This window comes from Phytophthora infestans, genomic scaffold (assembly GCF_000142945.1).
Source record: "Phytophthora infestans T30-4 supercont1.24 genomic scaffold, whole genome shotgun sequence".
In the NCBI taxonomy this organism is placed as follows: Eukaryota; Oomycota; class Peronosporomycetes; order Peronosporales; family Peronosporaceae; genus Phytophthora; species Phytophthora infestans.
In genome coordinates, this window is record NW_003303735.1 from 1,658,790 (window position 1) to 1,672,983 (window position 14,194).

Sequence of the window (14,194 nt, forward strand, 5' to 3'; positions counted from 1 at the left end):
TACAGCATTCATTGATACTTACCCATTACTATACCCTTGCCTACTTCTTTAACCGATTTGGAAATGATACTTAAACACGAAAGGCGGAAATCAAGCAGCATAGTTCATCGGCATATGAAACAGTTGGCGGTGACCCGGGTCACACCAATGACCCGGTACTCAACTATTATATCATAGAACATATGCATTATTTAAGTTTCTGTAATCAGGCAATGCCGACTATCCTTTTCTTGATGCAGCTCTGGATGCACTGCAACTTCGATCCAACGTCCGAGTTAAGCTAAATGATGTCGCTCCTAAAATTTGTGGTGTCGCCATCAATATCTGAGGTTGCCAGAACTGAATTGTTGTTATTGGCGTCGACTGCGTGGTCATTAGTCATCACTGTGCTGCTAGAAGTGCCCGAATTCATATCATCTATATGCAGGCTGCTTGGTATTTGTGGACGGGGTGTCAGAAAGCGCAGGATGGATGTGAATTTTGTTGTATGAGCTTGTTGCTTCCGAGATCGTCCAACCGGTCGCTTTGCTTGCACGCCTACAGCTACTTTTCTCTTCGTAATTCTTGCATCTTTGTTAGCGTCACTAGGCTTGTCCTCATTCTCGCTGAATGCTGATTCATCCAGATAGTAAGTTAAATACTCGGCAGGAATCGAGAAATATTTTAACGACAACGATTTGAGTTTTTTCATCGTCAGTGGAAGAAGCGGTTGCCTTGGCAAACGAGCGCTATCGATAGTAACAGTGTCAAGATTGTATCCATTTCCAAAAAGATCCGTAAGAAACGCGGAGCGTATAGCATTACGGCTGCCGGTGCCGATCAGCGAAAACACTTCGGAGTCTGAATCAGGGGAAGACACTAAGTGCCGCATTGTAACAACTCCAAAGTCAATCTCGAAAAACAGTTACTCGTGTAGCTTGTTGGCATCTTACCAAAGTACTTCGACAACAAGCCTTCCCATTCACAGAAAAAAAAATTGTCGATCACTTGTGCGATGATCTAGAAACTGAGCCCGTACAGAAATAGTTTCATTTACTTGTGTGATAATTTACTCCGGAATGTACATATTTGTACCCTTCATTTTGTTTCTGCACCACGCTACTACACGATCGGCAGCGTTATGCGAATGACCGGGAAGGAGAAACAGTAGCACCACTTTTTTGTAGAGCACAAGTAATAGCATGGCAAAAAATCTGAATACTGTACGGGATTTATTCTGCCCAACCAACGCAATTGTCCAGTATTACAAGTAGTGTGAGAGAGCTCGGGCTCATCATGACCTGCAAATTTGTAGCGCTTTCGCTGTTCGATGTGGTGCAAGAGCCGTAAGCTACATAAAGCATCGGCACCTTTGCCTTGACCACGCTCGTCGTAAAGTAGAACGTTATTGATACCATCCGTGAGGTCAGCAATAACAAAATTGTGCATCATCAGGTTCGAGTTAAACTAGTCCGCTGATGGGTTTTTGCTGTTATAAACCGGAAGAGGAAAACTTCCCCCAAAAACCTCAATTTGTATTTGCAGTGTCGGTCTGGCAACATGGACCACGGGCCCCATATTAAGTGGCATTTCAACGTGATCTGGGATAATTTCTTCAGGAACTGTGTGCTTTGGAGCCTTCTGAGCAACATACTGCTTCACAAAGGCCGACATAGCCCGACGTTGATTTATAGCTGCATCAAGGTGAGGTTCCTTTTCTGCAACTAGCTCCGTACGCTCAGAATCAGGGATGTCTGGATTCAGTAGCAGCGTCTCAATTCTCGTGCAAGCGTCGCACAAATCCTCTTTTGAACGCGATAAACGAACACCAGAAGAGTAATAGTGTACGTACTGGAGCCATCGCGAATACTCCATAATACGTTGGCTTTGGTCTTCAGCTTTTGTTTTGTATCTTGACCATAATAATTTCTAAGTTACACCAGGCTCCACTAAGTACTGCCGTAAATTACGATGCGAACATGGATATCCTTCTTCAAGTTCCCATTCGTTACAGTCTGTAATTAGAAATTTGATGTCATCATCTGAGTAAGAGTGAGTTGGGCGGCTACGCTGCCGCCGAGTGTGCAGAGTGTCGATCCCATTCTTGGTTACGGCTTTAAGACGCGCTCTATCTTGGATCCACCAACGCCGAATATCGCTCTAACTTGTGCGTCTGGAACGCCTTGGCCAATCAAGGAGAGAACCATACCCTCCGCGTGAGGGTGCTCGGTCCCGCCCCATTTGGATTCTAGTGACTTGTACGTGGCCTGTAATTGCTCAGCTTTCTCAGTGCCAAGTAGAGCACAAGCACGCTCAAACGCAGTCAGTCTATTCCGAGGCTTTTGTTTCTTCCGTGGTGCAGTCTGACTCGAGCCACCTGTGCCGCCAACTCGTCGTTCTGTCGTAGGAGGGTCGCTCATTTGAGCCAACAGTGGAAGGATCGCAGTCCAAACGCGAGCTGTTACTGAGGTACCTGGTGCTAAAATTAAATAAATATTTCAGATTTTGCTTTCATAATAGTTGGTGACCCGGGTCACCGCCAATTGGTTCATATGGCCGTCGTAAAGAGGGAGTTTAATGAGACCACGTTTACGTCTCATCAAATTTTCACTATTAATATCATTACGTCAATATGCAGGGTCGTAAGACGGTCTTACCTTTTACAGATTTGGGCGGCGTCCAATAACTGGCTGATATACCGGGTGGCTCCGCCGTTTACCCTAAAATTTCACGGTACATACCGGTACAGCACGCAGGTTGCTCGAGCAACTGTCTTGTTATGTTGTGGGAATCCCGCAACATAACCTGACCGCTGCGATGATAAATCGGTAGAAATCTTCTGTTCCTCGAAACCATCGGTGATGGATGACCTTGCACGAGCTTTTTGCTTGCCCTACGTGGGCGACGCTGATATTCGGTTTTACCAGTACGTTATGCAGTGCTGCAAGAACTACTACACGGACCCATCCGCCTACGTCGCTCCGTACGCTACGCTAGTGCAAAGCTCGGGTTTTGGGAAGAGTCGAATCTTGTATCAAATAGCCAAGAATATCGCCTCTATCGAGCTGCCGGAGAGCGATATGTTCGACATTCGACTGCTTTACGTGTGCGCGCGCAACGTTGTATACTCGACTGGATTTCCAGCCGCGACTCCAAGCCTCTCTAACTTCTTCTTTGGGAACAATAACATTTCTAGTCGTCGATTACAGGCTGCTTTGGATTACGCGTGTACGAACTGGGAGACGATAAAGAATGACTGGCTTGGGTTGTTTGGAGCGGCTTTTATCATGGGCGCGAACACGGAAAAAACTCAGCCAACTGATATCGATTTTGGTTTGACCATAAATCTATTAAAAAGTTTGCGAATCCCTTCAGAGAACGCGCAGGGCTCGTCAAAGTTAGTAAACGAAGGTGAACGTGTTAAGGTGTTGGTGCTTGCAGTTGATGAGGCACGATATTTGCTCGAAAAAGAGGACATCAACGGAGTTAACTACTTTCGTCTCTTGCGGAGGGCATTAGTCGATGTTAACGTCGAGGGGAAGACAAGAAAAACGATGATATTTGCGGTGTTTGTCGACACAAATCCCCGTATCTGCGATTTAGAACCTTCACTTTCCACGGGTCTGGCGTCAACACATAGTATCAACACGAAGAAGGACATACATTTGTTTCCAGGTTTCGTGCTGACTCACACAATGGACGTGATGCTGAACATGGGCCAATCGCATCCTTTTGACTACAAGAAAAGCGTTCTCCAACATGATCCCGACACAACTTGGAACACGCTCGTCTCAATGGGTCGACCAATGTGGCACAGCTACGTCATGACGAAGCCGTGGAACCACCGTGGCATATTCATTCTGGCTACTTCCAAGTTGCTCTGTGGCCTGAGTCCCTTTAACAAGGAGAGCTACGGAGCGAGTTCTCTTCAAGGAGTGGCGTCACTAATGTGCCGTCTTGGATTGCGCCCGCAGTCTCACTCGGGGTTTGCAACGCAGGCCGTTTCTGACTTCATGGCAGTGCTCCACTACGTCAACTATACGTACGATGCACACATCAGTGGCTATGTGACGGAGCCCGTGCTGACTTTCGGGGCAACGCACCTGTGGTACGAGATTGACCCATTGCCGCTGGAGGAATACATACTTCCCCAATTCTTGGAGTTGTTGATGCAGGGCCGAATCGACGTCGGAAGTGTCGGCGAAGTGGTGGCGCGAATTATTTTGCTGCTAGCTATGGATGCGACCACCATGGGCGAGGACGGCTTTCGTGCCTACCGGCTGAGTGGAACCGGATCTAAACGTTTTAAGGGCCAATTTTGCTCGGTAAAGCAGCTCCTGGGACTGCTTGATGGATCGTTGAAACTGCGAACAGGTTTAAAGTGTGATAACGTCCCCAACGACGCACCCGAAAAAGACAATAACGCAAAGTCACGGCGGGAGCTTTTCAATGTGATCGACGAAGAGAATGCGACAACGGGAGCTGCAACACCAGAGCAAAGGGACAGCTTTGAGTTATGGATGAACGACTGGGGCAACTGGTGCGTTGGGTTTAGCCACTTTGTCGAGCTGACCGACTTGCCGACCACAGCAATGCTTTGGTGCCTGCTAGGTCGTCGAGCAGCGGGCGTGTTTCCGCGCGATCATGAAGAGGCACAGTTGGTAATACCGGTGTTTTGCAAGGATACCGCTGAGGTTTCTTTCATCCTGGTCAAAGTTTGGAACGAAGAGACTACTGACTGGGAGTTTCCACAGTCCGCTCTAAGGAACCTGTCACCTGCAAGCGTGTTCGCTGTGAACGAGGAAGAGGAGAGCAAACACGAGTTTTCAGAGCTCTCACCACGAAGGATAATCCGTATCTACATGAGTCTACGGGAATGCGACATTTCCATCCCGGCTCAGTCGTATCTCATCGATAATGCTAGTGCTACGAGTGTGGACGACGTGTCGTACACACTGTGCCTTCGGGGAATGTGCTGTTCACCCAGACTGGGATCGGTTTCTTCGTTAAGAAATTGGCCCTTCCTGTTGACACTGAAGATTGCGGACCAGCTCGCACGTCTCGCCGCTTCGGCCTGGTGGGATCCGTTGGCTAAGGTCAACGTAGATATGGCACGGAGGAGATTTTTCAAAGAGCTGATACCAGATGAAGAGTTGAAGGAGGCTGTTTGCTGTACTCTTAAGATACCAGGCGACGGTGGACGAGGCGACTTTTAGCAGCGGCTTTTGAGCGGAAAAGGAATATGGCACTCTGTTGCGGCCGAGAAATTGGTGGAGGTGATCTTAGGATACTTTGCTGGATTTTGGACCAGAGTTAACGTTGCTCTATGAGCGACGTATTTCCGGCGGTAGGTCTCAAAGGTAGTTTGGACCGGTGCGTTTACGACTAGGAAGAGTGTTATTAAACGAACTCCGTGGTTAACTTTAAGGGGATCTATACTCCCCCATTTGATACGACTGGATTGGTTCTCACCAATGGTTCACGCCACGATGAATCAGCAATGCTATCCAGTAGCTCTGAGACTTTGTTAGACAGCAGAAATGGCCAAAACACTAATGACCGTTGAGATCTCTTGCTGGGCCGCCGGCAGATACCTCGAAGACACAGCGAGTACGAGCCTTGGGTCCCTTCCGTATCAACAAGATACGACTGAGCTGGTTTGTCCCGATTGCTCTCCCGAATGCTCATGAAAATTCGGATTATATCGCGTGCCGGGAACTTGGATAACTCGTGTGTGTCCCGATTGATCTCGTTCTTTTGAAAAAGATTGGCAGGAGTCAGGTTGTTCAGTGCTGGTTTCGGATACATTCTGTCCACGCCACTCTTGTTCTTGACTTGAATTAAGATGAAGGAAATCCTAGCATCGGAGTCTATGTTTGATGGGTAGCTGAAGATCGGGATGAGCAAATCGGCCGCCTTCTGATTGCGTGGAAATACCCCGGCTGCACGACGGCCTAGCAAGAACCACAGTGTTGCCTTCGTTGGAACAGTAGTGAGCTCAATAAAGTTGCTGAAACCAACGCTCCAGCTGGCCCACCCGTCCCGCCAGCTATAAAAGTCAGCCCTCTCCGTGTCAAGCACCTTTTTCAGCTTCTTGGTGTCATCTCCATCTTCCTTATAAAGCTCGATAGCTTCAGGGAGGCGTGCACCGTCAAGTTGATCCAGAAACTGCTTCACCGAGCAAAATTGACCCTTAAAATGTTTAGATCTGGTTCCACACAACCGGTAGGCACGAACGCCGTCCTCGCCCATGCTGGTCACATCCATAGCTAACAGCAAAATAATTCGCGCCACCACTTCGCCGACACTTCCGACGTCGATTAGACCCTGCATCAATAACTCCAAGAATTGAGGAAGTATGTATTCCTCCAGCGGCAATGGGTCAATCTCGTACCACAGGTGCGTTGCCCCGAAAGTCAAAACGGGCTCCGTCACGTAGCCACTGATGTGTGCATCGTACGAAAAGTTGACGTAGTGAAGCACTGCCATGAAGTCAGACACGACCTGCGTTGCAAACGCCGAGTGAGACTGCGGGCGCAATCCAAGACGACACATTAGTGACGCCACTCCGTGAAGAGAACTCTCTCTGTAGCTCTCCTTGTTAAAGGGACACATGCCGCAGAGCAACTTGGAAGCAGCCATGACAAGTACGTCGCGAGGATCGTCCCTGTTGTTTGAGACGTAGCTGTGCCACAGTGGCCGACCCATTGAAATGAGCGTGTTCCAAGTTGTATCGGGATCACGTTGGAGAACGCTTTTCTTGTAGTCAAAAGGACGATCCCATTGCAATCGACCTTGCTTAAGCACGATATCCATCGTGTGAGTGAGCACATATGGTGGGAATAGCATCGTCTGCTGGCCCTTGTAATTTCGCGAGGATGTTTCTCGAAAGTGAGGTGGCACGAAATCGTGAACGTGAGAGTTGGTATCAGTCAGAACCGCATACACCATCATCTTGAGTTTAGCAGTAGCCAAATCTTGATTCACCTTTTTCAGTGCTCTACGTAAGAGACGTAAGAAATTGGTTCCATTTTTGCCCTTCTTTAAAAGTAGAGCTTTGGCCTCATCGATGGCCAAAACTAATACTTTCACACGCTCGTCCTTGTGTTCCAAAAGCTCGCGCGACTTCTTACGAGTTGGGGAGTCGGTGGTGGAGTCGGATGCCATGAAAGTTGCCAGTGCCGTGCCCAACGCCTCATCGATTCTTTCACATGACACAGGTGAGTCGTTCATAGGATTCATACCGAAAAGCTCAATCCATTCAGTCTTTGCAGCCTCCCAGTTAGAGCACGCGTACGCCACTGCACTGTGCAGTCGGTCAGCAATATTCGGTTGCTTAAAGAAATACTGCGATAATATAGATGTGGCGACTGGAAAGCTTGTTGACAGCTCAACGTCATTCGAGCACACGTACAGCAACCGACAATCAAATAATTCACTTTCTGGCAGGTTCGTATTTGAGTCAGCGATCTTTTTCGCAACCTCGTACAGAATTCTACTCTTTCCGAAGCCAGAGCTCTGCATGATCGTCACGTAGGGGGCAGTGTAAGCTGCAGGGTTCTCAATGTAGAGCTTACAGCATCGCATCAGATAGCGAAAGAATTTCACGTCGGCGTCTCCTGAGTAGGAACAGCAAAACGCTTGTTCGAGGTCATGACTTGTCGTTTCTGGATCAGCGATTTTCTGGACTTCGGCCTTCAGGATTGCCTCCACCTTTGCAACGATAATTTTGTAGAGAGCGTCCACACCCGGCACGAAATAGACTTGCGCAACTCGAGCTGTTATATACGTCGTAAGTTCATCTCGTCGCCAGGAATTCCTAAGCTCGTTCTCATCGATATTCAGCTGCGGAGGTCTTTGGGTTTCTCTGAGCTTCGAATTTGCTGGAACGAGTCGCTCAAGGACTTTCCAAGCGGCATTAGAGACCTTCGTTTTCAGGGTCTTTGGTGTTTCTCCTTCTTGCTTGCCTTCTTCCATTGCTGGTCTCTCCCAAGAAGACTTTTTGGTCCGGTGCTCCTATTTCATTACAATTAACTTTCCTAGAAGTTGATTAGTGCTACTTTTAGGCGAATAAGAGAGCTCGAAAACGAGCTTTGCAGCTGGAACTTCTCTGGAATTTGCAATGCAAAGATTACCGTGCGAGCTGAGCTCGAGCTCGTTGAATGCGTGAAAACCACACTCTATTTCACCTCCTCCATCTCAGTTGAGTGCAAAAATCAATCTCGTTTATTATTCGTGTTATGGTGCTGTGGCTTGAAAGGCTACGCGCATGACTTTGTTGTCGTAGCCCTCGGTTGTATGCCCTCCAAAAACGTACATCGCATCATTGTAAACGACGGCCCTATGCCAGGCACGAGGGATCAACGGAAGATCGCACTTGGCCATCTTCCAGGTCGGGACGTCTTGGTCTGTAAGAAAAAAAGCTTTAGCACAAAAATGTCGCGTGTATTCCCGAGACTTCGTACCAGATCCGAGGTCCAACACGTACGCGTCGCCCTTTAAGCACCCAGTGTTTCCTCCGTACACGATTAGTTGGGAGCCAATGCTGGCGCTAGAGTGGGTGTAGCGTGATGCAGGTCCATGTCCTTGAGTCGCAACCTTGCGCCACACGCAGTCAATGCGTTCCTTTGTCACGAGTTCTGAGGCAACACTCGAGAATTAGCTGTAAATTTATCAAACGAGCGCAAAGCATCCACGAAAAAACGCACCAATTTCAAAAGCAAAAAGATGACCGCGACGGTATTTGCCGTCATATCCTCCAAAAATGTACATGCGGTCTTTGACAACACACACGGAATGAGTCGATGACGGTCCAGGGATGTCACCGCGAGGTTGAAGCTCCATCCACGTTGGAATCTCAGTATCTGCTTGCAAGTGCCACCAGCAGCCAGAGTTAGCCAAGCAGAATTAGCGATAACTATCCCATAATACTGTAGACGGACCAAATCGAAGAGCAAACGTATCGCTAAGTCGCTGCGGATGTCCATAACCTCCATACAAAACTGCCATGCCCTGCAATACCGTGAGGGAGTACCAGTATCGCATTGACGGCGGTGTTCCGGCAACCTCCAGCTTTTCCCACTCCCATTCTCCGGATTCTATATGAGAAGAAAATAATTAATATATAGCGTAAGATACAATAGCCACATCAGAACGAAAGACACACGTACTGAGGTTAAGTCGATGAAGCTCGGTGAGAAACTTGCCGTCAATGGTTCCTCCAATCGCATATAAATCGTCTCCGATAATGAATACCTGGAGAAGGTTACCAGCTTGAGGAGGTGTACCGCTAATCAACGGTTTAATCCAGCGAGACGACGGCTGGGCTGCGAGATCCAACATGTGCAGATCGTTCAGCCGGAGCTTGCCAACGATGCCACCAACTACTATCAGGAAGCCTCCATAAATCGCCAGTCCGCAATCGTATCGCTTATCCGGCGGAATACCCTCTGTTCTAACTGTTTCCCACTCGACTTGAGATATTGCAAGCTCCTCACGCTTAATTTTACGCGGCCTGGCTTTCCTCTTACCCACCTGGCTAGCTGGAGGTCGAGTTACAGTGGAAATAGGCTTGACGATGGACTCCGTAGTTGACGATGGCTGTCCAAACGAGGCACTGCTCATCTTTCTTAGCGATAAGCGTGGATGTCTCACTGGCCCTGGAACAAAACTGCCACTAAGAGAGGTCCTAGCTGCAACTGGAGGCGAAGGACGCTCACTGTCTGATGAGACCAGGTCATCGAGATCGATCACGTCGTCCAAGTCACTAAGGTTGTCCAGCTGCAGAGAGATGTCACTGGGGTTCGGCAGGAAATCGTGGTGCACCCTATTTGCGTCGTATCCGATTGTGCTGATAGTGTTGCTGCCGCTGCTACTCGAGTGCAGATCGTCTCTCTGAACAATAGAACCATGATAATGCCCCGACAGCATCGCAGAGGAAGAGATCTGCCACATGGAACAGCGCATCAGTATCATTTTACACAATCCAACAGTGAATGAGCAGAAACCTACTGGAGTATGGAGATCTTGTCCAGTACCGTACGAGTATCCCATCCAGCGCGTCTCTGATTCCGGTGCGCTACTCTTGCCAGCTTTGAAAAAAAGCTGTGCTTGACAGAGGGGGCAGTCACCTAGCGAGGAGAGAGACTGCTGCATGCAGGACCAACAGAGCACATGGCCACAGTCTTGGCGGACGGGAAATTGCGTTCCTCGGAGACAAATTGGACACGATATGTTCTGTGGACAAGGTGCAAGCTGCAGATGAAAGTTGTACGCTGTCTCCAGTCCGTCCCATGCGCTATCATCGACTGGGATATGTCCTGATGCAAAGAATTCCTCGTCCCCATTAATCTCCGCAATCTTTTCTTCCTTGTCGTCGTCTGTAGGACGTCCTGCATCTTGCTCTCGTTCAACAGCCGGGCCCTCTCGGCCAAAATGTCCCTCAGGTGGTGCATTGCTGTCCTCCGCAGAGGATGGAGCTGTGTTCGTCGTCGTTAAGCGCCTCATGCCGAGCCAGCGGAGGGCCAACCGAGCACCACCGGCCCTCAGGCGCTGGAGAATTCCAAGCTCCGCCTGGCCCTCGACGTGCGTGCTGTACGAAGACAGAACCGAGATTCCAGAGCTGTCTCTTACCGGTCCTTGATTGGCTGAAAAAAGGTCGGAATATGAAAAATGTACCCATTTCTATAAATGACCGAATACGGCATTTCTAACTTTACAACACGCTGTTTCTAAACCTAGTTTGAAGTTTAACAAATTTACAAAAACACCAATATTAGCACCGCTAAAGTACGGCTAGTACAAATATATCATCAGCGTTACCAACTTTTAAATACCTACTAACCACCGCAATAGAACGCCCTGCACCAGGCAAAATTAACGAGTGATGTTTTAATGGTACCAACCATCCACAACCAGATCCTCATAGAAATACCGACCAATTAGCGTAGTTTTGCAGTAGGGGGGGTACAGCAAAATCACTTTCGAACCAGCTACCTCAACCTTCTCCCCTCTGCTTCCTTTCAAAATGATCATGAACAACCCTGGCAGCTTATCGCCTCAGCAATGTCATGCGTCCAGGCAGCGACCCTTCAGGATGGCTTCAAGCAAATTAGGGTGGTGAAAAGTGAGCTGACTCCGTGTTCCGTATAGCCCTGCTCAACACCCGATGCGAATTCAGCGCCTGCATTGTGCATACGAGGCTTGCTCCAACGTAACGACAGCTTAAGAGTGCCCGCGGGTCATATCCTTCCAAGAGCAAGGCTTGTGACGGTCAAGGAGGCATACCACCATGTCACGCCAGTGAAGGGGGTGGTGAAGGACTGTGCGACTTAAGTACTGAAGCCCAAGCGCATTTATAATGCCCTTCTTCAGCGTTTTAGCCTGACCGAAGCGAGTGCGCCCTCTCTACCAGCTGTGCAGCCGTTTGCGCATCACCATCTTTCGAAACGGCTTGGGAGAAGTTATATTCTGGATTCCATGGGCAGTAATATCAAGGCCGTAGATTTTACGGGAGAGGAAGATGAATCCGCTCCGTTCACATTTACGATCCGCAGTGATACGAACGGCAAGCCGATCACTGGTAATGGCAGTGACGCCGGCGTGCCGATCGTGATCCACACTCTTTCATTTTATACCTGCACGGGACCTACTAGCTCACCCAAGCCGGAAATACCTAATTATCGTTATGAGAATTCTCGACATGGCTAGACACTTGGACTTGATGGCATTCTTTATTGTCTCGCAACAACAACAACAGCACTACACAGAGGTGCTTGCGCTTATGTGGAAGATGCATCAATCCGCTGTTGGTAAACCACTACGGGTGCATTACGGGATGGGCGATGCTGACGCAGCCCAATGGAACGCAGTCAGCGATGTGTGTGTACAAAGGAGAGATAATTCGTGTTTTTGATGTGCTACTTTCATGTAGCAAAGAAGAACTACGAGAACCTCGCTCGTTGGGTCCTGGTGCGGGCGCTTTCGTTTTGAGAGACATATATCAGCTTCATTTTGCAACGAACGAGGCGATCATCATATTAAGCTAGGAAAGGCTCAAGCGAGGTGGTCAAAAATGCCAGAGCTGGCCAAATGCTCTGCCTACTTTTCGAAAGATTGGCAGAACGGGAGGGTGTGGCGCAGGCAATGCTTTCATTCGTCGACTAGCTTTACGACTACTAGCAATCCGTGTGAGACGTACAAATCTGCGATCAAGAGAGATGTCACACTCCGCAGAAAGCTAATGATCGGCGCCCTCCTCACCCAGTCACTCACTCAGTGTCATAATGAGGCTGGCCGCTTGCCGTGTCTCCGGAGCGGATTTATTTGGTCGTCAAGCTCGTGCGATGTCGCGCGCGGGCTTGCTTAAGCTACACTTTCAGTCTCGGAGCAGTATCGCAATTTGCTAGCAACCATGACTGAGGAAGACCCTTTAAATATAGTCCGTATTGTGAGTAAGCCCTGCATGCGTGTACTGGACGAGATTCACCGTCGACATGTCGAGGTTTACTTATAGCAGCCCAACTGTAAAACTGACAGCTGCAATGGAGACGCTAGGTATGCCTCCCAAGGGGTGGCTCAATGCCTTGGACGGGTATGTGCCCTTATCCCTTTTCGATGAAGCAAAGCTCTTGTGTGCACACACTCTACGCCATGGAATACCGTTGAAATATGGATCTCAATGGACACCAGACACTTGTGAATCGAGGTCCTCCGATTGCAAAAAGGAACCGATCTCTCGCGGGCGCTCTCAGAATATTGGTGGAGCGCTTATGAAGGAGTAAGATCAGCGATGAAGGGAATGTTAAGCTTTCTTCTGAAGTCTCATTCTTGTATAAGTGCGCGTACTCGCCCATTGGGTAGTCGCTGCGGTGCGTGCGGAATGCATTGAAGGTGGCACCGGAAGTTGAGACAGGAAATGGGCGATCTCACTCTCGAAGTATCTCTGCCGCGCAATTTCGTCCTAGCACTCCGTCATTTTCCACTCCTTTCCTTCCATGGCGCATTACGTCGACAACGTCGACTCCCATGCTTTCCGTGAGCCATACCGTGCGCAAGAGGCAACTTTAGTAGCGTAGCGAAGCCAATCTGTCCTCAGTGCGAATATCTACATTGTCAGCCCCCCCCCCCCACCGGGGCAAATCCAAGTAGAAAAAATGATACACCATCATGTCCATATTAAGCACGTCGCCTAGGCGCTGCACTACTACGCACGATCTGGTTGTGTCGAGAATTGGATTGAGCGTGTCTTCTTCATTAATGAAATCAAAACATTCTGCACACTCAGGTGTCCTGAAGAAGACCCATTTCTTGAACGTGTGTATGAGGGTGGGAGGGGTATAGACATCACATGTCCATGGTCTGCGCGCATCGAGGAGACCCAATTACCGCTATGTGACGATAACTTACAGGGTACACGTAGACCTCATCGACTGGAAAGGCCAGCTCAGAGTAGTATCCGGAAAGCTTGGCTATGAGTTGGCTGCGTGGCTTCGCATCTTCTCCCATAGCCTCTTAACAGAAGCAGAGCTCAAATTGCTGCTCGGGGCTCTAACTGTGAAGTGAGCCTCCGCCGCGCTCGCGCGGCCAAGTCGATGTTTTTGGACTTTGAGAATGAAAGTTTGTGACGTACACTTCTTCATTTTGATTGGTCGGTAAGCCGAACCTAAGTGGGGATGTAACGGGGTACGTAGCCCTAAGTTTACCCCTATGTACGTGCAGTGTGACGTCATACTTCGGGATATTTGGTACAAGGTACCAAGGTCGTCCAAAGCCAACCATTGACTGATGATATTGCTTTTCTAAAGGTGACTTATAGCTCGTATTTACTCAAGCTTGGCCTACCTATAAATATACTCAGCTTACAAACTACCTTAAATTGGTCACCTCGCTCCCTTTCGGTAAAAGGGGACCTGTGAGCTGCCGTTCGATAAGAGTTTGTATACTCTCGGAGGCCAACTTCCTCTAGCGCAAGGTGTTGTGTGACCCCGTCACACGCCTGATCAAACGGTTGAATTGCTCCATGGGGTTGCTCGTGGGTTTATACCCAATAGGTGTGTGAATACGTTGCCACCGCTATAACTCACTATTTATCTAGACGTTATTGAAGTAGGTCCGAAGCTTCTCTTTGCATGACCACTTCTCCAGAACAATCTTCATTTGCTCATCAGGCACTTCCTTTAAAGATACGAAATGAAGGTCGGAAATGTCAGCGACC

The 14,194-nt window shown here is 48.8% G+C and overlaps 3 protein-coding genes across 3 annotated transcripts; 2 read left to right on the plus strand and 1 right to left on the minus strand.

The window, feature by feature from the left end:
- Positions 1 to 3,213: 3,213 nt before the first annotated feature.
- Positions 3,214 to 5,195, plus strand: PITG_12253 (uncharacterized protein; the record flags this gene model as incomplete). Its single annotated transcript, XM_002900811.1, has 2 exons — positions 3,214 to 4,640; positions 4,734 to 5,195. The coding sequence occupies 2 exons, from the start codon at positions 3,993 to 3,995 to the stop codon at positions 5,193 to 5,195; spliced, it is 1,110 nt and encodes a 369-aa protein (XP_002900857.1).
- Positions 5,196 to 8,217: 3,022 nt separating this feature from the next.
- Positions 8,218 to 10,134, minus strand: PITG_12254 (uncharacterized protein; the record flags this gene model as incomplete). Its single annotated transcript, XM_002900812.1, has 7 exons — positions 8,218 to 8,381; positions 8,445 to 8,618; positions 8,688 to 8,843; positions 8,922 to 9,077; positions 9,150 to 9,521; positions 9,597 to 9,805; positions 10,022 to 10,134. 7 exons carry the CDS (start codon positions 10,132 to 10,134, stop codon positions 8,218 to 8,220), a joined length of 1,344 nt encoding a protein of 447 aa, XP_002900858.1.
- A 1,323-nt stretch (positions 10,135 to 11,457) lies between these two features.
- On the plus strand, positions 11,458 to 11,688 carry PITG_12255 (uncharacterized protein; the record flags this gene model as incomplete). Its single annotated transcript, XM_002900813.1, has 1 exon — positions 11,458 to 11,688. The coding sequence occupies one exon, from the start codon at positions 11,458 to 11,460 to the stop codon at positions 11,686 to 11,688; it is 231 nt and encodes a 76-aa protein (XP_002900859.1).
- Between the last annotated feature and the right edge of the window lie 2,506 nt (positions 11,689 to 14,194).